The sequence below is a fragment of the Maniola jurtina genome, chromosome 7 (genome assembly GCF_905333055.1).
Source record: "Maniola jurtina chromosome 7, ilManJurt1.1, whole genome shotgun sequence".
Lineage (NCBI taxonomy): Eukaryota > Metazoa > Arthropoda > Insecta > Lepidoptera > Nymphalidae > Maniola > Maniola jurtina.
In genome coordinates, this window is record NC_060035.1 from 10,872,492 (window position 1) to 10,897,072 (window position 24,581).

At 36.8% G+C, this 24,581-nt stretch overlaps 1 protein-coding gene across 3 annotated transcripts in view; it reads left to right on the top strand.

Moving 5' to 3' along the window:
- Window positions 1-24,581, top strand: part of LOC123866919 (cAMP-specific 3',5'-cyclic phosphodiesterase) — a 600,070-nt gene that overhangs the window by 114,964 nt on the left and 460,525 nt on the right. The window contains exon 2 of one of the 3 annotated variants that reach the window (XM_045908712.1): window positions 552-984. The exons of the other annotated variants lie outside the window; for them this stretch is intronic. Within the exon in view, the coding sequence (XP_045764668.1) occupies window positions 896-984 (89 nt within the window). The 5' untranslated portion in view covers window positions 552-895. The remainder of the gene's footprint in view (window positions 1-551; window positions 985-24,581) is intronic. 3 annotated transcript variants of the gene reach the window in all.

Consider the following 24,581-nt stretch of genomic DNA (forward strand, 5'->3'; position numbering starts at 1 on the left):
GTGCGTTGAGACGTTGTAGAATCCCTGGGGAAATCTAAGAAGCGAATTTATTAATTCAATTATGTAACTACCTAAGTTTTGTATACAAAAATTCTATATTATTGACTGTCGTTTAGCAATATTGCCAGACAATTTTCTTCAGCTTAAAAACACTTTAGTTGATAGAGACCTATTACGATGTTACGATTCTATTACACATAAAATATTGTCGAAAACCCCTATGTTGGAATAACCTAAGGAATAATTTACCCACTTTATACATACTTTATACCTACACATTTCTGTACTGGCTCCTTTGATGTTTTTAAGCTATGTATACACAGTGCGTAAATTTTTATGATTCGATGGAGGTCTGAAACTGAGATCTATAGCACACTTTGACTTTGTTAAAACGAGACAGCGTTCTACCGCCTGGCATAAAGTCTCGTTTTAACTGAAACTTAAGTCTAAGCAAAGTCAAAGTGCACCCTATAGATTTCACCTGAGATAGGCATTAGGGAATTGTTGTATGTAAATTGGGATTGATCAAGTTATCTGTTGCTTAATTTCAGTCGCTCCAGAGCAACTAGTAATAAACTCTCCACGTCCGATCGGCCAACAGTCGCCTCTGCCGGGCATCGAGGAGGAGGACGATTCCGACTGGCCCCTCGAGGACAACACGGACGCAACCCTCACCCCTTCATACAAAAGCACAAGAAGCAGTACAGACACAGCGTACACCTCGTCCAGGAGTTCGGGAAAGAAACGCAGCTTCGGTAGCCCTTCGTCGGTGAAGATATGCATATCCGCGGCGGCTAGGAAGTCCAACAAGGCACGTAAGCGTGGCGCCGGCGTCGTCGGCTCGTCGCCTTCTGGGCCGGACGAGGCGCCCGCGGCCGCGCCCGCGCACGGCAGGATGCAGGCCGAGCAGGGCAGCATCGGGGAACTGCAGAAGTACCACGGCAGATACCTCAAGAGCCGCCGACACACGCTTGCTAATGTCCGGTGAGTCTTTATGATTACCACCACTAGCTGCCAGTTTTTATCTTTGTTGTTTATGTATGACTGTTATAGCAGATTATCTCTCGAAACATAAGATTGAATTTATGATCCTTCTGTCCATTTAAAACATGCGACGATTTTGTATAGTAACACCATGAAAGTTCAGTTTAAGGTCTTCGTATAAGTTTTTGAGTTAAGTTAGTGACAAGGACGAACAAACGTCAAGATTTATCATCTCTAGGCATAATAGCATAGTAACGTAACTACAGTTTTACTTATATAATATTATATAATACACAATTAATTTTGAGGACACACTATATCGTCACTGCGCATGGATATATAGTTCCGCTATATGGAAAATCATAAGTTTTCAGGAGACTTTATTCTACTTATTTTTTGAAAAGATTTGGTTTATTTTAGTTCAAAATGGCATAGCTAAATAGGTTAACTCGAATTAGCATCCACACTAAAGAATGGGTTTCTGCATGCACACACGTCTTTTAAAACTGAACAAAATGACATCATAAACGTAAATTACATGGTGGATTTTGCATTCGCAGCGATTTACATCGTGCTTTTGACTTGACAGTTGACACATAGAACAAATATGGCGAGTGCGTTCTCAAAATGTATGCATTATAATTTCTGGTATATACAACATACTCGACGTCGTGTTAAGGTGCACTTGAAAACTTACACTAGCGCCTCAGTTAAAGTAAGGTTAAAGTTCACTATAAAATTCACCAAGAAATGAAACAAACTTTCGCAATCTAAGTACCGTTACCAGTCTTCAAACGCAGTAAGTGTGGTAGACACATAAAACGTTGCCGTGGAACGTAGAGGAGAGCATTTTAAAACGAATTTTATCGCTTCAGGTACGCTCAAAGCTCATAAAGTTAATGAGTTGGAATAGGAAGAATCTTTTAATTATTTCGCGCGAACATCTATCGGCATTATTTTTTTCTGTGTTGTTTTTTAAAGTAACAATATTATTTAGTAAACGTTTTAATAGGTCCCTACTATACTAACAACGCGTTTTGGCAAGAGTTGCTGATTTGATTAGTTGGCCACATCCCTGGATGTAGCCAAGTAATCAAAATGGAATGGTCCTGAAGTAGGACTGATAGGACTGATGGCGTCTGCTTGCCTCCCCTTTACAAACATAAGTTCATACCTTGGTATGAATTAAGAGTATCTTCGCCTTATACCGCTAATATAACTTCTTACATCTATCTTGTCTTCAGTTTATATTTATCGTAAAGATAACTTGCGACTTAGAAAAGTATCTGATTAACGATGTTTACGTAGATATGAGATTTTTAAAAATCGTGTGGGAACTCTTTCATTTTTCGGGGGAAAAGTTGCGTTGGAAAAGTAGTAAGTAAAATCTTTATCGATCAATGAAAGTTATCTCTGTACCAAAAGCCAAAATCGTTAAATGAATTTGCCGTGAAAGGGCAACGAACATGATATACTAATTACGGACGTTAAACATTAATATGGATTGTGTGTAATTATGTGGACAAAATGCCATGGATATGTCCTTTTTAACCCCCGACCCAAAAAGAGGGGTGTTATAAGTTTGACGTGTGTATCTGTGTATCTGTCTGTGACATCGTAGATCCTAAACTAATGAACTGATTTTAATTTAGTTTTTTTTGTTTGAAAGGTGGCTTGATCGAGAGTGTTCTTAGCTATAATCCAAGAAAATCGGTTCAGTCGTTTGAAAGTTATCAGCTCTTTTCTAGTTACTGTAACCTTCACTTGTCGGGGGTGTTATAAATTTTTAATTTACACTTGTTATGGTATTTAGTCCACGTCATGAGTGATATTGGATTTAAAGCGTTAATAAATGTTTCATTATTCGCCCGTCACCATTACAGTGCAGTGGCAGAAATTAAATAGTAGTGAAACAAAAATACAACTTTCATAAGAATTCATAGCGGTTGTTGGTTTCACAGGTTGCTTTGATGTTTATAAATATAAGACTGTCGATGGCACCTGTCTCTTATATCTCTTATATCTGTAGAGATTTTAATCTGGGTCTTCAATCTTCACGATTTCTTGTTTTTTTTTTTATTGATTGGCTCGAAATTAAACCTTACTGATTGTTAAATCCTCAGTAAGACGTAGCACTAGCACACAATGTTTACTTTCAGCATGAATCGGTTACATTGATTTCATAATTTCATAACAAATGGTCCAAGTTTCAATTGTAAAATGGCAACACATGATCCCAGTCAGAGTAAAGATGAAGCCCAAGCCTCGCTGAGATCAGTTGTATACGCCTCGTCGTGTTCTGATTGGACTATCGTTCACGATCGATCGACCGTGTTTTGCGATCACTTTACTCGTTTGGCGATAGCAGATAAAGTTCATTGCTGCATTATGAGCCAGGTTTTCTTTCCCTAGACTTAGAATAAATAATGCCAAAACGTTTGTATTGATTTGATAAGAACCTGCTTTGGAATTCACTGAAGATAAAAGCAATTCAGAGAAGGTAACTGAAGTGCCAAGATAAAGTAAACTCTATTTAACAAGAGCGAAGCTCGTAAAAGTTGATCCAGACTTTGGATAAGTAAACCAATCTTATTTTGGAATATTTATAAAATATAGTTTGTTAGAAACTTTTAACACTAACTCAAAATTAAAAAAACCACCGACACAAAAACCTCTATAAGAAAACTAGAAAAGAGCTGATAACTTTCAAACGACTGAACCGATTTTCTTTGATTATAGCTAAGAACACTCTCGATCAAGCTAAGCTACCTTTCAAACAAAAAAAAAACTAAATTAAAATCGGTTCATTCGTTTAAGAGCTACGATGCCACACATGTGACAGATACACAGATACACACGTCAAACTTATAACACCCCTTTTTTTGGGTCGGGGGTTAAAAATGTAATTCATAATGCCAAAAAGTCGAGAAAGAGACAAGATCCGGCGTCCGTGTTTCCTGCCAAGTATGGTTTGAATATCTTCAAGGCAAGAGTGAATAGGCTTCTTCTAGGCAAGCGTGCTCCAACTAGATCTCATCATTGCTCTGTTTCTCAGGCATGATTGTCGTCAAGTGCAATCGTATCTCACAATGTAAAACCGGGAAGTGTGAGTCGGATTCGCACAGAAAGGGTTCCGTACCATCGTACAAAAATATCAATTTTTTTTGTGATGTAAGGACTTTACCTTTACTTGTGCTATAATACATACCTAACTGTGAAATTTCATGATTTGAGGTCAACGGAAAGTACCCTATAGTATCTTGACAAACACGACAGATATACGAGAATGTGATCTTATGGTCATACTTTTACGCCCACGTTTTGTACTAGACTTTACCCGGCTGAAAGTGATCCTATAAGGGTTCCTTTTTCCTCTTGAGGTACGGAACCCTAAGATCGAGTCCGACTTTTATATTTAAACGGAAAGGATTTATTTATAGAAGTTTAGTTTAGTTACTGAATAGGTAAATTCTAGTCTCTTAGATCTTTCAGATGTTATTTGAATAGTTGAATACCACTGCCTACACACCGTGATGAAAGAATGATACTCGCTTTAATACTTTTTATATACTGACCCTGAATTAAATGTTTCTTGTGAAATTTTAGATAAAGTATGTTTATAATTTCTATTTATAAAGCGCGCGCACGCATCGTTAATATAAAATAAAATGCTCGATGATTTGTAAATAAATTGGCTACACACGCACACTAAATATTTACAGTGTCATAACGTCCATTTTTAACCCCCGAGCCAAAAAGAGGGGTGTTATGAGTTTGACGTGTGTATCTGTGTATCTGTCTGTACTAAAGTAGCTCCTAAACTAAAGAACCGATTTTAATTTAGTTTTTTTTTTTGTTTGAAAGGTGGCTTGATCGAAAGTGTTCTTAGCTATAATCCAAGAAAATCGGTTCAGCCGTTTGAAAGTTATCAGCTCTTTTTTAGTTACTGTAACCTTCACTTGTCGGGGGTGTTATAAATTTTTAATTTAAGTACACTTGTTCACAAACACAACTCTGTTCAATGACTTATCGACATTGATTAGAATCTGGCACAAAGGCTAGCACTTTTCTGAGGCTGACTAGGCAGCTACTCTTATTGAGTCATAGCTATATTTATTACTATTTGTTTATTACTTATTTTACTATAATATTCTTATTATAAAAATTTTAGGACCAAGCTATCCCTTAGTTGCCATTAAATAAACCTATGTATAGATAAGCGAATACCTAATTTCCATGAAAGTAAATGAGAGAAGAAGTATAGGTATTTAGATTGAAAGAACCAAGTATGCTAGCGCGTTTATTTTAGTCCCGAAAACTGTAAAATTAACCAAATCCACCAGAATAAATTGCCCTGTTTACAGTTTATACTAGAAAAAAGTAATTAATGTATGTTTTCCAACCCACTTGTCGTGTTTTATGTTAGGTGTCAACATCTCGTAGCTTTATTTTTGTAGCGCAGTAAGCTCATCCGGCATGACTGCTAAAAAGATCACCGCCAGATGTACACATGAATTATAAAATCTAAATATATTATAGGAAAGCTGACTGACTGACTGATTATGACATAGACATCCGCTAAGAAAGGATTTTTGAAAATTCAATCCTTAATATTAGGGGTTTTAAAATTTGTGTTGTCCAGGCAGATGAAGTCGCAGGCATAATCTAGTATATTATATTACTAGAACACAATGTTTTTAAAAACTAATTGACCCTAGCAGTAGGTACTGATGTTTATACTTAGTGGCAACTCTACATTGAAGCATTTGCAAGTTAGTCTAGACTCTAGACGAAGCTATAAAACAACGTTTGCACTTCTTGAGTAACTTTTCAGAAAAGAATTTGAGTCGTTATTTTCTAAATAGTGGTTTTCATTTGAGTTGAACAGAATGTTTTGGTAATCGAAAAGAATGGGGGGAAAACCGCGAAGATTTTAGTCGTCTTTTATTTGTCCTCGATGCTATTTTCCTTTGTTATTTTAAAAGTATTTCACATAAAATTCTGTAAAGATGGACGAAAACAAATCCAATACAATTGATGTAAGAGAAATAAAAAATAAAATAAAAAAAGAGTTCTTCTTTAGTAGGTATCCTCTTTACTTTCCCGCATTCTGTGGATAAATGGAAGCTTAGATACACAGTGTCTTTATACGCTGGATTCAACGTGACTTTGGTGCTTTTGTGGTTACGTTCCACTGTATAGACTTAAGTACATTGACCGTACTGTAGCCGGACGGCTTGCAGTGTGTCGACAGTACAAAATGCTAGGTAACGATCCCACTTCTAACGCTCCAGTGTTCTGAGACAAAATTTCTGCTCCACCTGAGTACTACTGATTACTGAGCAATCAAAAATGATTGCTTATGTACTATTGTAGGTACAATTAAGTATCCATTTGAAACGCTTGTTTCTAAACAGAGATTTCTTCCAGCTTCCCATTCATGATTGTAGCTTGCAGCTTAGGCACTTTTTAACCCCCGACCCAAAAAGAGGGATGTTATAAGTTTGAAGTGTGTATTTGTGTATCTGTCTGTGGCATCGTAGCTCCTAAATTAATGAACCGATTTTAAGTTAGTTTTTTTTGTTTGAAAGATCGAGAGTGTTGCATATAATCCAAGAAACTTGGCTCAGCCGTTTGATCAGCTCTTTTCTAGTAGTAACTAGTACAGTAGTAACCTGCACTTGTCGGGGGTGTTATAAATTTTTAATTTACACTTATTAGGTAAGCAAACACAGAACGTAGATCTCCGAACTCAGAGCGTCACATTGACACCTTAGGTCCGGTATCCGCCATGGCGGAGATGTGTTCAGCAAACCAATCAGATAACTGATAGATGACGCGAAAAAATTATCACGTCATGTAACAATAGTCTGGTTGGTCTGCTTAACATATCTCCGCTCTGGTGGATGCCGGACTTTACACTGTAGTACATTGAACGTTCAGCTTGTAACGTGTTCAAAATGTTCAGTGTTGTATTTTCAGCAAGAATACGAGTGTAGCGAAACCGCAACAGATCGATGTTTGAAAACGCATGATGGCTTTAGAAATAGTCCGGAATTGTTTTGAATAAATTCGGATTTATGTTCAGTCGCTCGTCGGGGCTTAAATAAACTCAAACAAACACACGGTTTGGTACGTGATTTTTGCTTTTACTTCAATTTCAACTAAAAAATAATAATTTGTAATGGAATAGCTGCCACAGCTATTACTAATTAATTCAGAGAGGTAGCACAAAACTATAAATGATGATGTCTTGCAAAATGGCCTCAACTGTACATTCTATATTTTCTGCTTTTTTGCTGGTCTGCTTATTTTTGTTTATTAAATATTAATAATTTTGTTCTTAATAGATTAGTTTATAGTATATAGTAAACTCGCCATCCTCACATATTTACAGTTTACAGAGGATGGCTATCTGTGTACCTATAATTAATGTATGTATAATTAAATGTTTGTGAACAATACAGAAAGAAAACCTGAATGACGGTTGAACAAGAGAACGTGCTTAATTTGTCATTTAGTAAAGAGCGTAGGCAGGGTAGGTATACCTTTGCTTTTTAATGAATACCTAAAGTCATTTCAGTTACCTTTGTCAAGTGAAAACTTGAAATTCTTGATAGATATCGTAATTCGTAACAAAAGTAAAATAGAATGTCGTTATTTACCTACTATGTTTATTAAAAAGAAATTGTTAGTTCTATTGCAGTCTTCATAAATTGAGTTGGGGCATGTTTTAGACGCCTAAATTATGAGGTCTCTTTCTCTGTGGTCCATGTCTTATCTATCTCTGCGTCGTATTTCTCATTGCTGAGAGTGGTGTCCGCTTCCATTAATCACATAATGGTAGGAATCGGTTACCCATACAGTTAACGACTTGGGTCACCGGTCAACGTTGCTTGAGGTCACACGTCTCCCTATGATACGCAACTTAGTGATAGTAGAAGTATTTATTTATTTTCTTTTTACACAGACAAAATAATAAAACACAAAAGCTTGTCTAAAGTAATAATTCGCGTCGTTTCTTTAATAATAATTTGTAGGACGTCGAACTTATCAGCAATCTCGTCGCAACAAGACTGCGATGACTCTTTTTAAGTGAATCCGCCAACACGAGTCTTTTGATGCTTGCTGTATGTACAAATGGGTTGTAAGCAGAGATGGGCATTATTGCTACTTTTAAAAATCATTTTCAATTTGTGAAATTATTATTTTTCTTCACTTCATTTCGGATGCGATTTTTCATGCACGGTGATTTTTCAATTTTCACAATCACAATTAAACTAACCAGAAAAATTGTGACGATCAAAAGCGCTGCTATTTCACGTAAAGTGGCTTTTCGTGAAACGTAGCAAACAATTGCTTGCTACATAAATTTAACTGGATGTTTTTCACTTCCTATCACACAGCATCGATGCGAATGTTCTCGCTTGCGCGTTCTTTAGCGTCTTGTCTTGGGTTGATGACTGTACGCGCGCGTGATTTAGACAATAAAGCGGTATTAAATGTTATAATTTTCAAACTTCATGAGTTTCAAGCATAATGATTTTTTACAGGCAATTTTCAGTAACTAAGTAATCTAGTGTTAGATATCAATGTAACACTAGCCCACTTGTTTACTGATCTAACAAAATCATGTGATTTTTTTTTTGATAAGACTTTTCACATGCTATCTGTGAAACGGTCCATCTCTAGTCGTAAGTGATTTATGTAGCACTTATCTAAATCTGGCGCTATTCAGCAAAGATTTTACAAATATGTGTACGTAATACATTCACAACAGATCTGCGATGATTAATTGTTGGGGGGCGGTGTGATTTGAAAGCATCGTTAAATTGAAGAGTGTTTGGGGCTTGGGCTAATGCATTATGGGTGGCATTAACGACTAATAGTTTGCTATTTGATGGTCTCATCCTAATACAGGTGGTGTAGATTTCTATCTGAGTCCATAAAGTGCATTTTTTGTATTATTTTAAATCACCCATTTAACGAGGACCTCAAAGAGGGGGTACCACGTAGCAGTGGCGTGCACAGAATTTGAAGCCAGGGTATGCATCTACTCTACAACATATTTTCTCGCGGGTCATAATGAAAAATAAGCATGGATTTATTACAACTAGGGTAAGCAGTGCTGTTATGCCTCTATGAGTTGCACGCCACTGCTACGTAGGTATTTTTTCCGACCTTCAAGTTTTTCTCTTCCAGATTTACGTACACGGATTTAGTACTACATACTACATTGTAGTTTCTGTAATTATGCTAAGTTTTAGCTTTTTAGTATTATGTAGTTGTATTTTATAAAATGACAGACATACAAACAGGCAGAGGAAAGGACAAAGAGGTCTACAAGTTTGAATCCATAATGATTAGGTGGGCGCAGGTTTTTAGGTACGGAATACTAACACCATTTTTGTAAAAACGTGTTCTCGAAGTCTCTACGGGAACTCTGGCTTTTCAACTCTGACAACAATCGGGACCTATGTCAAACCTGAGCAGTCACTTCAACCTTTTCCGTCGTGTACTTTAGTAATTTACTCGTAGCAAATCACTTCCGCTTGAATTTTGTTGACCTGCCGTAGCCCAAGCACAATCAACATGACATTATTTTCTCACGGTTTTTGAAGTGAAAACTCCTTTGGGTACGTTGGGCAATTTGGGATGAGTAAATCATGGATGTACCATATAATAATTCTTAAAGTACTTAAAAATTCTTTGGGTAAGTACTTCAAGATCGCATCACCGACATGCTAATGTTAATAATGATTGGAGTGCCGATAATATGTAAATGGTTTTATATCACAAAATATTATAAAATTTTAATTTTTGCTGTTCAATTTGAAAATCCAAAAAAAACACTGCTATTTTTATAGTTTTATGTTTTTACTCCAGTAAGACGTCCCCACTGTCTGCCATTAGATTTTCATCGACAAATCGTTGCACAAACCGTGAGGTAGATGCGTGACACTGATTGCGCTCGGGCTGCTGATATTATATGTTCTCAAAGTACTTTTAGTTTTAACTACTACTTACGTGTGCTACTACGCTACAAAAAGAATGTGTGTCATTGTTTTAGTGGTCTAAAACAATCTTCGCATTATTGCCTTTCTAATAAAACCGATTCGGGGCATATCGGTTGACTGGTTTCAAAGTCTATAATGGACATAGTAAGTAGGTAGAAACATTTTTATGTTTTATATAATACTAGCTTACTAGAAGCTTACTAGCTGATGCCCGCAACTTCCTCAGCGTGGATTAAGGTTTTTCAAAATCCCGTGGGAACTCTTTGATTTTCCGGGATAAAAAGTAGCCTAGGTTTATGTTTTAATCTGTCTCTGTTCCTTTCAGCCAAATCTGTCCAGTAGTTTTTGCGTGAAAGAGTAATAAATATACACACACACGTACGCACTAACTTTCGCTTTTATAATATTAAGTGTGATAGTGTAATTAGGATTAGGCTATGTTTTTATTTCTTTGTCTTTTTGATCGTTACGTTTGAGACAGAGTGGTTGTGGTCGTCATTGCTGCCGTGGCACGCAGAACAATGCGTCTCCATGGCTTATCACTTGAGTAAGAGATGTTCATCGCAGCCCTCATTTGGTTTTTCCATCTCATGGGCGATCAACCATGTTTCTATTTGGTTTCATGAATTGGAAAATACCAGCTAGTGTGCCGTCAATTAGCGTCCAATCGATCTACGTTCTACACTTGTACACTTATTTGCATATCATGCTCAGTTAACATTGTGTACGTTATTTGTTACTCGTTAAAAATGTAACTTTTGAATACAATGCTTTCTGTACTTTGTACAGCGTAGTATAATGGCTTGCGTATGGGTAGCAGTGCTGTACAATAAATGAGTCTGTAAACAGAAGAAATTTGCTGTATACATTTTCCTTGAACTATAGAGCGACACTAATACTCATACTTACTAAAGGCATGAACAAAGACAGTTATTTGCTATGTTTTGCCTACTTCTAAGTACTCTACTCACGACATGCGGCAGGGCCGATTTAGGGTGCAAAGTGGAAAGGATTCTAGATTGCCTTCTGAACATGTCGTGTGCTCCCTGATTAGATCCTAGATCGTCTCCTAGATCGGCCGGCAGGAGTAGATATGCATCCGATATGATACTGAGCGGCAGAACAATGTGTAGACACCTCACTAGATTGCTCCAATCTAGCTGGCTCCTAAATCAGCCCTTCTGCAGTGTCGTGAGTAGAATGCTTTAGCCAATTCATTTTTTCTGCTAAATAAGCTTATTTGGCCACGTTTCAGGATAAACGTTACTTATACAGTATAGTCGACAGTAGCCATCCATTTTTTCCGAGCACCAATTTTATTAATCTGATCCTCGCGACTTCGTTCGCGTGGCTATAGGTTTTAGGTGGGAGATTTATTTAATTACTCGAGATTAGAAAATAGCCTATGTGTTAATCCAAAGTATAATTTACCTCCATTCCTTTCAGCCAAATCCATGCAGTAGTTTTTGCGTGGAAGAGAAGCAAACATACACACAAACTTTGGCCTTTATAATACTAGTGTGTGATAATAAGAAAACGAGTGAAAAAATCTATTTATTCGGCTGATAAGTTTGGTTATGTTTTTTTCTAAAATATAAGTTTAAAAACTTATGTCATAATTCAAAACAAACTTTATGTGATCGCGTTAAAGCTCAATTTTATTTTGCAGCGGTCGGAATCGATGTGGATATCTTCCTTTACAAATGAAGCCTGTAAACGTCTACGAAAGAACAAAACTACACTGTAAGATCACTTAAGCGTCCAGACGTTCTGGTAAAGTGATTATCTTTGGCTTTTACCAAGTTTTCAAGAAAGTCGCAATGATTTATCACCTACTAACTTTATCGTATGTGATTTTATTTTATTACTTACAACCCTCTCACGGTTCAATAGAACCGCTTCCTTTTGGAAGAAGTTGTGAAATACGATAGAAAAAACAAAATCTTATGATTCTTTTTTGACCCCCGACCCAAAAAGAGGGGTGTTATAAGTTTGACGTGTGTATCTGTGTATCTGTCGGTGGCATCGCAGCTCCTAAACAAATGAACCGATTTTAATTTAGTTTTTTTTTTATTTGAAAGGTGGCTTGATTGAGTGTTCTTAGCTATAATCCAAGAAAATCGGTTCAGTCGTTTGAAAGTTATTTACTTTTTAGAGAGTTTTGTGTCGGGGTTTTTTAAATTTTGAATTTATGTAAGAGAAAAGTGAGTACATTACTCGTCATTAGGTAAGATCGTGGTAATACCTAACACTTATCGATAGGAAAATTAGAGATTCTTAGCATAACGATATCGAAATGTATAAAAGGGAAAGGTGACTGACTGAGCTCAAACTACTGGACGGATCGGAGTGAAAGAAATGCAGATAGCTATTATGACGAAGACATCTTCTAAGAAAGGATTTTTGAAAATTCAACCCCTAAGGGGGTAAAATAGGGGTTTGAAATTTGTGTAGTCCATGCGGATAAAGTCGCGGGCGTAAGCTAGTATCTTATAAGCCAACTCTGCACGTAATATGTTCAGACCCGAATAGTTGCTTTACGACTATTGCCTACATTTCTGAGGGAAACCTGTAACTGAACTAACGGGGTCCTAAGAAACTCTACCCTATTTTTCCTTCGGATCTTTCTAAAGATTACATTTTAAAACAATTTCTTTAAAGTGGCACGTGTATCGTATAGCGGTAGGACCCCTTGTGATGTTGTGTCCATAATAAACCAAGAACTTTTAGAGCGTCGGAAATAATGAGTTCACCAAGACCTAAACGACTTTACGGAGTTCAAGTATTGAAATTGAGTGGTTGCGCATAGGAACGTATTAAAATATGAAGGATCATGAGACTGCTCTTACAAGACTACACATCATATTGGGCCCTACTTATTAGACGTGTGTATGTGTGTGTGTATGTGTGCTCCTTCCTTCGTAAAGGAAGAAGTTGTGTAGCGGCATCATTCACTCTAGTTGGCGTAAAAGGGGTTTAGAGTGGATGATGGTACGTAGCTCCACCACGCCACGTACGGTGAGCTTCTGCCTTCCCTTGGTATCCCATCGTCATACTGGGACCCTCGATAAATCAAGAGATCAATATGGCACATAAAATACCAATGAACAGTAGCTCCCCCCCCCCACACACGTCATCATCCAAATAAACAGCGCAGCGTATGCAAGCATACTTTAGGAAGTGGTGCGTGCCACTTATGATCCCACGTTGCAGCCGAAGCTGAAATAGCATTTTTATAGTGGTGCCCTCCCACTACAGACCTGTAATAGGTTTCAAGGACGGGTCAGACTCACTGCGGGAATATCCACAGGCCTTAACCCAACCTTCAGTATATATGCATTAGCGTAATTTTGTATGGGTATGTTATTAATATTGGGTAACCACCACAAGGCGGTTAAGTATTCCAACAAATGTCAGAATACAAACAGAACAGCAACATTACCTGCCCTCTGTAGTCAGTCTGTAATTAAAGCACATTAGAATCATCTCAGCAAAGGATTCACAAAGCGCCTAAGACACTAGGGCTCGCCTTAGTTAGGATTGACAAAGCATCAAAGGCACCAGGGTTCTCCCTCGCATAAGTTTCTTCCAACGCGCTCTGTCATATGTCAGATAGTTAGTTAATATCACCGAAAGCCATCTCAAGCAAAGATCACCGAACATCCGGAGGACACGCGGTTCTCCCCACCTGAGCAGCCACGTCGTCAACAGTTCAAACATAAATCGCTTTTAGATCTTAGGAGGTATCGCCCCTATATAACAAATATATCTGTGTAATTAAAGTGGTCCCTTCTATTAGAATATTTGCTTAGAGTGTTTCTCTCCAAGCACCAACTTGGTCCGTGTTCAGTATTCTTTAATATAAACTTTATGTATCGCCCCAGTACAGAATTTAAACAAATTAATTATCTCCGCGCATTACGACGTCTGCGCAGGCACCGCCCGCCGATGCAAACGCACGCGGTCCCGCCGTGGGGTTACGTCGTTCACGTTTTGATTTCGACTCTCGAGCACTAACGCCCGCGCACACATCGTTCGCGACGCAATTCGACCGCGGTCGATCGCGCCGCTGCATCACCGACATGCCAAACGGTGTTTGCCTCTTTCCGAAAATGCGGACGGCCCACATTAAGATTAAAACGTCTAAAAGAATTAATTTTAGGTTCGTATGTGTAAGTACATCTCTACAAGTATTCACTGACCTGATTTTGATAAAATTGAAGCAAAAATTTTAATATTATTTTTATATAATTTTATAACACTTTGGTGTAAAATCTAGGGTCGTTACAAACCGCTTCATTGTATTCCAGAGATTGTACCTATAATAAAAGAGAAAACTTTTTTCAAGCAGAATTTTAACTGACTGCCAACTTCGAATGAACGTTGGTTTTGTAGAAATATAAAACTCGACCAGCGTAATAGGTTAAATGCTTTTTTTACGCACTTTATTACTGCAAATAAATTCAGAGCTCGTTATGTTAATGAGTTAATAAAATGAAATTTTTATAATTATCTTAACACGAACACGAGTTAACTAACGATTTTAACTAATTTACATTTAATGATAGTTTTGGTTTAACTGGAGACCACCCACGGTTCCACTCCCGTGGGAATTTCGGAAAATCTGGTTTCCTTGTCTACATTATGTAAAGGGAAACTTTGTGGCAGCATTCTAGGTCCAATTTTTTGTGCTAGGCGTTGGTGAGTCAATCAGTGAGCGAGTCTGGACTTTATTTAGATGGAATGTATTATTATAACTTTGTCTTAATTGGTAACAGCTTGTTCTATGTTTGCAATTCAATTCAGAACATCTCAAGCTTATAAAATCATACTCGCTTTCTTCGGCTTTGGAGAGTCTTTATTCCCAAGAAAAAACAGAATTTAACGAACTTATTATTTTGGATTGCTAAATGTTCAAATAAATAATGTCAAGTCGTTCGTATTGACTTGGCACACCTGCTTTGTGTTTTGTTCATATCAAATGAAAGCAATTCATAAAGTATCTACGCTCCATTTAAAAACTTTGAAACGTAATTGTATTTTAAGAAATTCTATTCTTATTTGCTTTGTGATAAAAATAATATTTGGAAAGTACCTATATTAAGTATGTATTTTTATCTTAAGGTTGAGTTACACAAAATGGTATTTTGTTATGTGTTTTTATTGGCAAATAATACGTGAAGTTTTATCTACGTATGATCTTGGTTGGTTTTCGTAGTGAGCTCGAAACAATATAATCGAATATTAACCATTATTTATACAATAAATAATTTGAATATTAACCAATCTAATTCAATCTCATTTTGTACACACGTTCTAAAAATGAACGCCTGGGTCTGTGGGGTTTCCAGATTTCTGTAAAAATGCGTAGTATTAAAGTTACACGGGCTCTAAGATTTTACATACAAATAATTGAACCCGTGTAACTTTGAAATTTACATATTCGAAATCCTACATTTTATTTATGGATATAATATTATGTAACCTACATAAATAACATTAAATAAGGCTATATTCGAAGTTCGAGTCATATTTATATGTAACCTATATAAATATGAATAAAATATAGAATATAAATAAATCGAGTATAAGACAAACAATCTAAATGCCTCTCTGTTTTTAAAATAAAATTACAAGTCGTTGAAATAGATTTAGAACACCTGCTTTGTACTTCGTTTAAGATATAAAATGAAAACAATTTACAACGTACCTACTTAGTCTCCATTTAAATTTACGCAGAAATATTGTTGTCATTAGGAGCAGCTTCCATTTTTATTTTCCTCATGCCTTTTCTTCTTTCTGTAAATAGAAAAGCCCATAATTTACATCATTCGTTTTTTATTGGTGACAGGCTAGGCCATCTGACGATTTTGACAATATACTATGACGCGTACATATTATATACGCGTGGATGTGTTCTTTGAAGAAGACCATTGAAACTTTCACAAATAAGTTTATCGATTTTTATAATAAGTCAGGAATCTAGTTAGAAGACACGAATCTGATCAGAAAAACCAAGTACGAGTATAGGTTAGTTCCTAACCATATACTTACATAATTTGGATAGCAAAAACAAAATATGATTTTATTACATAGACGATTTTTATCAACGATCTATTGGTTTATTTATTTGGTTGTAAAGTCGCGTCAACACCTAGCAAAAAACCTAGTTCGCTGTGTTAAGTGATACCTATTTATGTATCTACGTATAGAAGCACTCACCAGTTCGGTTGTCTTTACATGGAAAAACGTTTAAAACTAACGAGTGGTTGAACTACTTTTTTTTCACACTTTTTTAACCGTAATTTTTGTTTTTCAAATGGTTCTTTATTACTAGGATGATTATCATTAATGTACATTTAGTATAAATTATTATTTGATCAGGATCTGGCATTTTACTTTACCTACCGCAAAAATATTGTTAACGCTGCATGGAGTATTCAACACAGGACACGAATAAGTATTAACGTGGATGCAGACTTAAATTAAACGAATTACGTATCGCGTACAAACTTAACGTTAATGCGCCGTATTTTATGCTTAAAAGCTATTTTTCTCGATGTTTGTTTTCACTTTAACTAGAAACGTGACCTCGCATTCCACTTGCGCTCGTTTCATTTAAAAAGCGGCTTTTGGTAATGTAGCTCTAATTATTATCATACTAAGCTTTAAGCTTACCTTTGAAATTCATGATCAACCCATTTCCGCCCCACTACTGAGTACGGGTCTCCTCTCAGAATGAGAAGGGTTTAGGCCATAGTCTGCCACGCTGGCCCAATGCGGATTGGCAGACTTCACACACCTTTGAGAACATGGAGAACTCTCAGGCATGCAGGTTTCCTCACGGTGTTTTCCTTCACCGTTAAAGCAAGTGATATTTAATTGCTTAAAACGCACATAACTGAAAAGTTAGTGGTGCGTGCCCGGGATCGAACCCCCGACCTCCGATTAGGAGGCGGACGTTCTAACCACTAGGCTATCACAGCTTATTACCTTTGAAATTAAGAGCCGAAAATGGTACTTAGAATTTATAGAATCTTGTACAGATTAAATGCAATGCAAAATGTAATAGTTATAAACAGGTCTTTTTATTTCTGATAGATTTGATAGGAGGAGGCCGTTAGAGAATCGACATTAGCACCACGGCTTGCAAAGCTGAAGTGGCAACGGGCAGGGTATATAGTTCGAAAAACCGAACGTTTGGGTCCCAATGTGTTAGAATTGCAACTTTGTACTCGAAAACGCAGCGTTAGAGGACCTTTCCCACTAGGTGGACAGACGACATGAAACGAGTCGCAGGGAGCCGCTGGATTCAGGCGGCGCAAGACCGTGGTGTGTGGAAGTCCCTACTAGAGACCTGAGTGCAGCAGTGGACGGCTACCGGTTGATAATGATGTTGCTGATGACTGAGCCTTTTTATTTTTTGAATAAAGACAAAACCCATAAATCGTAAAAAGCTGAAGGTCAAGTCTGGTCTACGCTCACGACGCGACGTCTAGCAAGCGCGTTCTTGGACGACCTCGGGATTTTGCTAACAGGGACGGCGATCTTGAGACACTATTACAGACGTGATTTTGACTTTGAGAATTTGCGCTTGCCGTGCTACACTTGGATGAAGGATTATAGTGCTACATGACCGTAACATCTGGCTGGCAGTCAAATACTGGTGCTAAAGAAAGAGGAATTAAATACCGGTATAAAAGATTCTAATTTTTTTTGCCATAAATAGGTATATTTCTACATATCAGACAAAAATAAAATTGTCTTCACCTAGAAGTTTATGTACTAGGCCGACAACCAAGATTATACAATTTTATTAACAATTCGTCAATGTAACTTAAAAGTAAGTTGAAATATCGGCAGTTAGACAAAACAAACTAATCGTGGTATGTACCCGTTATTTATAATAAAAAATGTCGTTAAACCACGAAATAAGCTTAAAATCATTAACTTAAAAGAAGTAAAAACTATACTCTGTAACGATAAAGTTTCAAAGCTCTTACTTTGTAATGGCACCTACATCAAGTTTTTTAAGAACGCGCCGAACGCGCATAATAAAAGTAAGATATTATGTCATGCTACCTCCTTTATGTCTTTTCAAGTCACACACATGTTCCCAGCTACAGGTTTATTGTAGCACTTGGTATCTCATTTTCTAAGCCGGGCGTTATCCGGACGAGGGTCCGCACAAATGCGTGTGTAATCCATTCACGACGTACGATGATTAATCGACGTGTGCCGATCGTGATTGATTCCAAAGGATCAACGTATTGAAGGTAACGTTCGGATCGTTTATATCGCTTATGTGTAATAGTTGTTTTGACAGCAAAGCTTCTCGGCTATATTTGAGAAGGGTAGGTTGCTTATTTACTCTAAAAAATGAAATAGTGTTGAAACGCCGCAACAACGCAAACTTTTGACTGGGCAGCGTGTACTTATTGATCATATGACTGGGTGAGACAGAGTAGGAGATTTTTTATACAATACGGAAACTTTGCCTCTCACCACGGCACCATAGCTCACTCATACAATTTTTAGCATCTCCAAAACTCTTTCATTCGATAGCTTAGATATAAGTTATCTAGTTAGTCTATTCATTCCATCTATCCACAAGCACTATTTGTCCCCTTGATCGGTCAGATTTGACAGCATAACGTGGAATTCAGAATTCTCGACCGCGCATTACGAGTATATCGAGCGACGCGTCTGAAATTTATTTCTCACGCTTGATATCTCTTAAGATTGAGGAGAGGTGACGTGCCCTTTTGTAGGGTTGCCAAAGTTTACCTAGCTTGCCCTGCTCTTTGACTTGCTGAATTCACTCAAAATTAAATCCGGCCACTCAATAATAAATGAATCGTTATAGTTTGTGCATGTAAGCTGGTAGGAAAGCTTGTTCGCTAGCGTACTAAGCTTTTAAAAGCTTTCTTGAATAATTACTTCATATACCATTAGAATGTTTGCAAAGTTATTGTGCCTGCGTTTATATTCTAAGCACTAACTGAAGTTTGCGAAGCAAAGTGCTTTTATTAAGCAGTCCTGCTATAATAGTCATGTACCTATTTATATTGCTCACAGTTGAGTTTTTATGACTAAAGTACATGTACCTAGTATACCCATCGATGTCGGAACTAAATTTGTTCTGACGACCATTTTCATCTCATTGAACCCATCATGCATGGATACCCTTACGAAAATGCTGGCACAAAGAAGACAGGACCTATAGTGTTAAAGATCGCAAAATATTTTGTAGTTATATAATAAATCGGAGAACAAAATCCAGTTAGCCTTAATGATTGCCAACCTCCGATAGGAGATGGCACTAGAAGAAGAAGATACAATAAATATAAATAAGACAGGGACCATCTGTGCTTTCATTGTATCTTAAGCAACCGTTTATCATCTGTTTGGAGTATTATTGGTTGTAATAAAAAGTGATTGCGGAATAGATAACATTAATCTAGCTCATCGTTTTATGATGGGTGATGTCGTAAAAAATATGTAAAATAAATCGCGTATAACTAAGGTTCAGTAATATGACAGACGTTAAAGCTACCGTTAAAATTCAATTCGGCTGCGAATTCGCAGCGAAATCGGTTCGCACAGGTCAGGATTTACTAATTTTGGATCAAAATTTAAGTTTTAACCTGAACAGCTCGTTCACACAGGCTGCGTAAGCGTAGAGACGTAGCGCGTACCATTGCGTTGTAATGTATGGAACTGTATGAGACATGGCATACCGCTTGCGTGGCGTGAACGTTCGCGTAGACTAATGCGTGCAGTTATGTCTACGGATTCACGCGCGTCACTACGCACGTGTCACGTGTACGTGCTTGGGGTGAATCAGCCTTAATAGTGGAGCTTATAATACACACAACTTGTGTAATCTACATACTTTGATTTTTATTGATGGTTAAAGTTTAACGTTACTAATAACGTAACTTTAACTTGCTTTCATGTAACTGGACCTAAGCACTTAAAAATAAAAAGCATCGGGAAAATAACGGCACATTCAAAATGATTAATCGAGCTCTTTGTTATAGCCTTCTTTTGTTAGACAAACAAGAGACAAATGAAATTTTCAATTTTTATGAAATATAAAATAGATTGATTTAGATGTTATACTAGCTGCGGTGTCCGCGACTTCGTTCGCGTGGATGGAGCTTTTTAAAAATCCCGTGGGAACTCATTAATTTTCGGGGATAAAAAGTAGCCCATGTCTTTACTTCTTTCCCGGGATGCAAGTTATCTCTTTAGCAAATTTCATCAAAATCGGTTGAATGGATGAGCCGTGAAAAGCTCGCAGATAGACAGATAGACTTTCGCATTTAATATAAATAGTATGGGTAATATTTTTAATGCCCACATGCGTCGGCAACATCTATTCTTACAGGAACAGATTGGCATTTGAAAACGCGAGATAATTTTAGAAGTCGAGATTGTTTTGAATTAATTTGGTTTTACGTCCATTCTGCTCGTCGAACTGGTTGCAAGTTCGCTCGAAAGGTAAACATACGTTCAGAATTGCAGTATAATTCTGATATATTACTGTTTACTTAATCTTTAGCTTGATTATATTATAATATCACGTCGTACGTAACAATATTATTATATACAGTTATTCATAAGCGGATATAAGCTTTTAATCTAATAATGTATTCAATAGCGTTGTAGTACACTTAATTACGTTCCTACTCAATCTATATAGACATTATAAATTGTAATAAGATTTATGTAAAGTCTGCTACTTTACATAAATCTTATTGCTGTAAATACGCCGATTTATTACGTTGTTGTCCGTTACCAATTTGCTGGAGAGCAATAAATGTCAATTAATGATAACCACATTATTATGCACCAATAATGAAACCTACCCATTCAGCAAAATACCTACATATCCGAGTGAATCAAATCGAGCGAAAACGGACTACAGATGTACTACAGTCATCAATAATTGAAAACGTGGAAAATATGTGTAAGCTTAGGCCAAAAGGGCCGTTATAATTTAACTATTTTTATAAGTTATTAAAATGGTCTTTCATACTAAGCCTTCGCGAGGACATAAGCCACAACGCTCAGAGGCTTATCAAGAGTTTTGATCTTTAAATAACCCAACTGCAATATTAATTTGATCTGGGCGCAATTGCTATTGCAACCACTCAATCAAAATAGTGACCCAAACACAAAAGTATTAATAGTCGTTGAGTCTCGAGTCGGAGCGAGACTGACTTAAAAACCGTCAAGCAGCCGTATTTATACAAATCGATTCAAGATGGCTGCTCGGAAGAGATCGTGTGACGTCGAATGAGTCAAATATCTGTTTTATTATTTTAAATTTTAAATAGTTTTTTTTGAAAAAGCTAACAGTCGGCCATCCAAATTGGGTCGTTCGACCTCGAGCGACGAACTTAAATATTAGGCCAGGTTGTCCAGAATACTAATAGGGGCACGGTTGTTCGTAATACTACGGGACCAGGGTTGTCCCGACACATTTTATTCTAGGACCAGGGTTGTCCCTTAAAGGGTGTTGAATGAGTGGACCAGGATTGTCCCAACACATTTTACTCTAGGACCAGGGTTGTCCCTTAAAGGGTGTTGAATGAGTGGACCAGGGTTGTCCCTTAAAGGGTGTTGAATGAATGGACCAGGGTTGTCCCAACCAATTTTATTCTAGGACCAGGGTTGTCCCTTAACTTCGAATTATATTCATTTGTGAACTATATTTTGTATGCTTAAGTGGATTTTTGCGTTAATTCCATCCCACTTTCTGAACTGTAAGCTTAGGCCAAAAGGGCCGTTATAATTTAACTATTTTTATAAGTTATTAAAATGGTCTTTCATACTAAGCCTTCGCGAGGACATAAGCCACAACGCTCAGAGGCTTATCAAGAGTTTTGATCTTTAAATAACCCAACTGCAATATTAATTTGATCTGGGCGCAATTGCTATTGCAACCACTCAATCAAAATAGTGACCCAAACACAAAAGTATTAATAGTCGTTGAGTCTCGAGTCGGAGCGAGACTGACTTAAAAACCGTCAAGCAGCCGTATTTATACAAATCGATTCAAGATGGCTGCTCGGAAGAGATCGTGTGACGTCGAATGAGTCAAATATCTGTTTTATTATTTTAAATTTTAAATAGTTTTTTTTGAAAAAGCTAACATATGGCAGTATGTGTACACGGGAACCTTCGATGATAGAGGCCAATTCATTCGGCATCGATTTTGATTCGGAAGATACTACAACATGAGTTGAGTACCTAAACGCCTTGTTTACTTTTGACGAAACATCAACTGAAAGCGTAGGTAAAGGGTATGGTAGATTTAGAACTCCTATTCCTAACCTTACCTATTCTATAGGTAAGGTTCTGTAATCTGTCGATATTATACGAAAAGTAAATAGGCACCTTCTAGGCAAGCGCGCTCCACCTTAGGCTGCATGATCACGTCCTTTAGTGTGATAACAATAAAGAAGAAAATATGTCTTCTGATAAGCGTGAATCTTTAATATTGTCTAAAGAAGGGCGCGGAAGGGAGTTTTACTGACGCTCCTCAAATTGCTCTTCCGTGGGCGACAATAGACGTAACACTTAATGCGGTTGGAACAACAGTAAAGACCGGCGTGGGGTGTTCATAATGACCGGTCTTTGCGGTAAATATAGGCTAATTGAGAAAGTAACCAAGAGGTACCTGCTGATTTTTATAGGTTAACCTTTTGCTCCTTTGAGCTGACCTTCACTTTGTAAGGTAAGTAAGTATCACTTTGTAAGGTAGTTAAGTAACTACATAAACGAGGTTGGTTTAAAATATTAAGATCTGGTTAAACGACAGTGTTTGTAGAATAGAAAAATTCTACGACACGACGACGGCTGTTTTTTTATTATTTATTGTCTACAAGCATACGCTTGACCACAATCACACATGATAGGAAGTGACGATGTAGCCTAAGTTGGTTGCCTATATCCTAGAAGATGCCTATGGATTCTTATTTATAATACAATATATAGGAAAAACTGATCTTGGAAGAGTATTCAGACCACGCGCATGAGTAGGTAATCCTTCGGTTTCGGTTTTATAAAGTGTAATTTTTTCCAGTAGGTAAGTACTTTTTAAGTCAATATACTACTCGTATTTTAAGGTCGATAGATACACATGAGGCTAAAATGGCAATACTAAGGAAGATAGGAAAATTCATGAACAAAACCCAAGGGAAATAGAGACTAATTGAGTTCAGTAACGATCTAAATTATGTAACAACATTTACATGTTGTGGTATAAAGAATGATTGTGTAATAGCTGTGTTGCTACAAAATAGAGGTTTTTATATCCTTTGGGACTAATTTACGGGGCAGTAAACTGAAGGAATAATAGTTCGGTAGCCTTTAACTTCTCTATGAATACCTGCGTTACCAAAACGCCGGTCGATGAAAGTTAGCTTACTATTGATCTGCTTTGTTGTGTTGGATTCGTCATTGAATGACAAAGACGACAGCCGCTATATGAAAATCTTGAAAGGGAAAGATTTTTTTTTTATATATTAACTTAATATCTTTATTTTTATTTAATCTTACCTTACTTTAACTTAAATTAGAGCAAATGTAACAGGGAAGGCACTAACTCCCATGACACAGTTTTCACTTTTTTGGGAGGTAGGGGTCCAAATTATACCTATGTCATCATAAGTTTTTTGCAAATAAACATTATTTATTTATGTAAATCTCGACTTTGTAGAAGCAGTGGTTTGAGCTATACGTTGATAGCCAGTCAGTTTCGCCTATTATATAAGTTTGAAATTAAACCAAAAATAATCGTGTTTTCTATCAGAAGATAACCTCTACTCTACATAACCACATTAACATCCTTGTTATAATTGTTTTCATATTACCCATGGGTAATATCAAAACAATTATACATATAATAAGTATATTGTGCTTGTACAATGAAGTATGAACGATCCAAAAACTGCAAGGAAACAAAGAATAATTAATTTTCTTTGTTCTCCTAAAGCAACCATACAACAAAGTAGTTTGCGGTTATTTCTCGGGGGAGATTTTTAATTTTCCCAAAATTTTATAGAAAACAGATGTTGCCGCTACTTTATCTGCGTGGTTTTTCAAAATCCCGTAGGGTCTTTTCTAAAAACCCCTGTCTTTAATGTCTTTCTTTTTAATGTCCCTGGACCGCAAACTATCTTTGTAACATATTTCGCCAAAATCTGCTAAGCGCTGTGAAAAGCTAACATAAAAAGCCCACGTTGTGCTACATAGAAATCTTCTATATCAATGTGAAAATACAATCTACAGTTACACTAACAATTAAATATTGAACAAAATCCGCAAACTGTTTTAATATTTAAGGAAAAAATGGAATAAAATTAAGTAACAAAAGACGCAACACAGCAAAATTTCAATAGCTTCAATCCTATAATCTAGCCGCACAATAGAAACAAGCGGTATAACCATAATCGTGTGTGCTACACATTGAGAACCCACATACCTACCACGTATATGTAATAACAAAATATCACAATCCTTGATTTGATGCTGGTATCTTTACATTACTTTAAAAATCCAGCCATA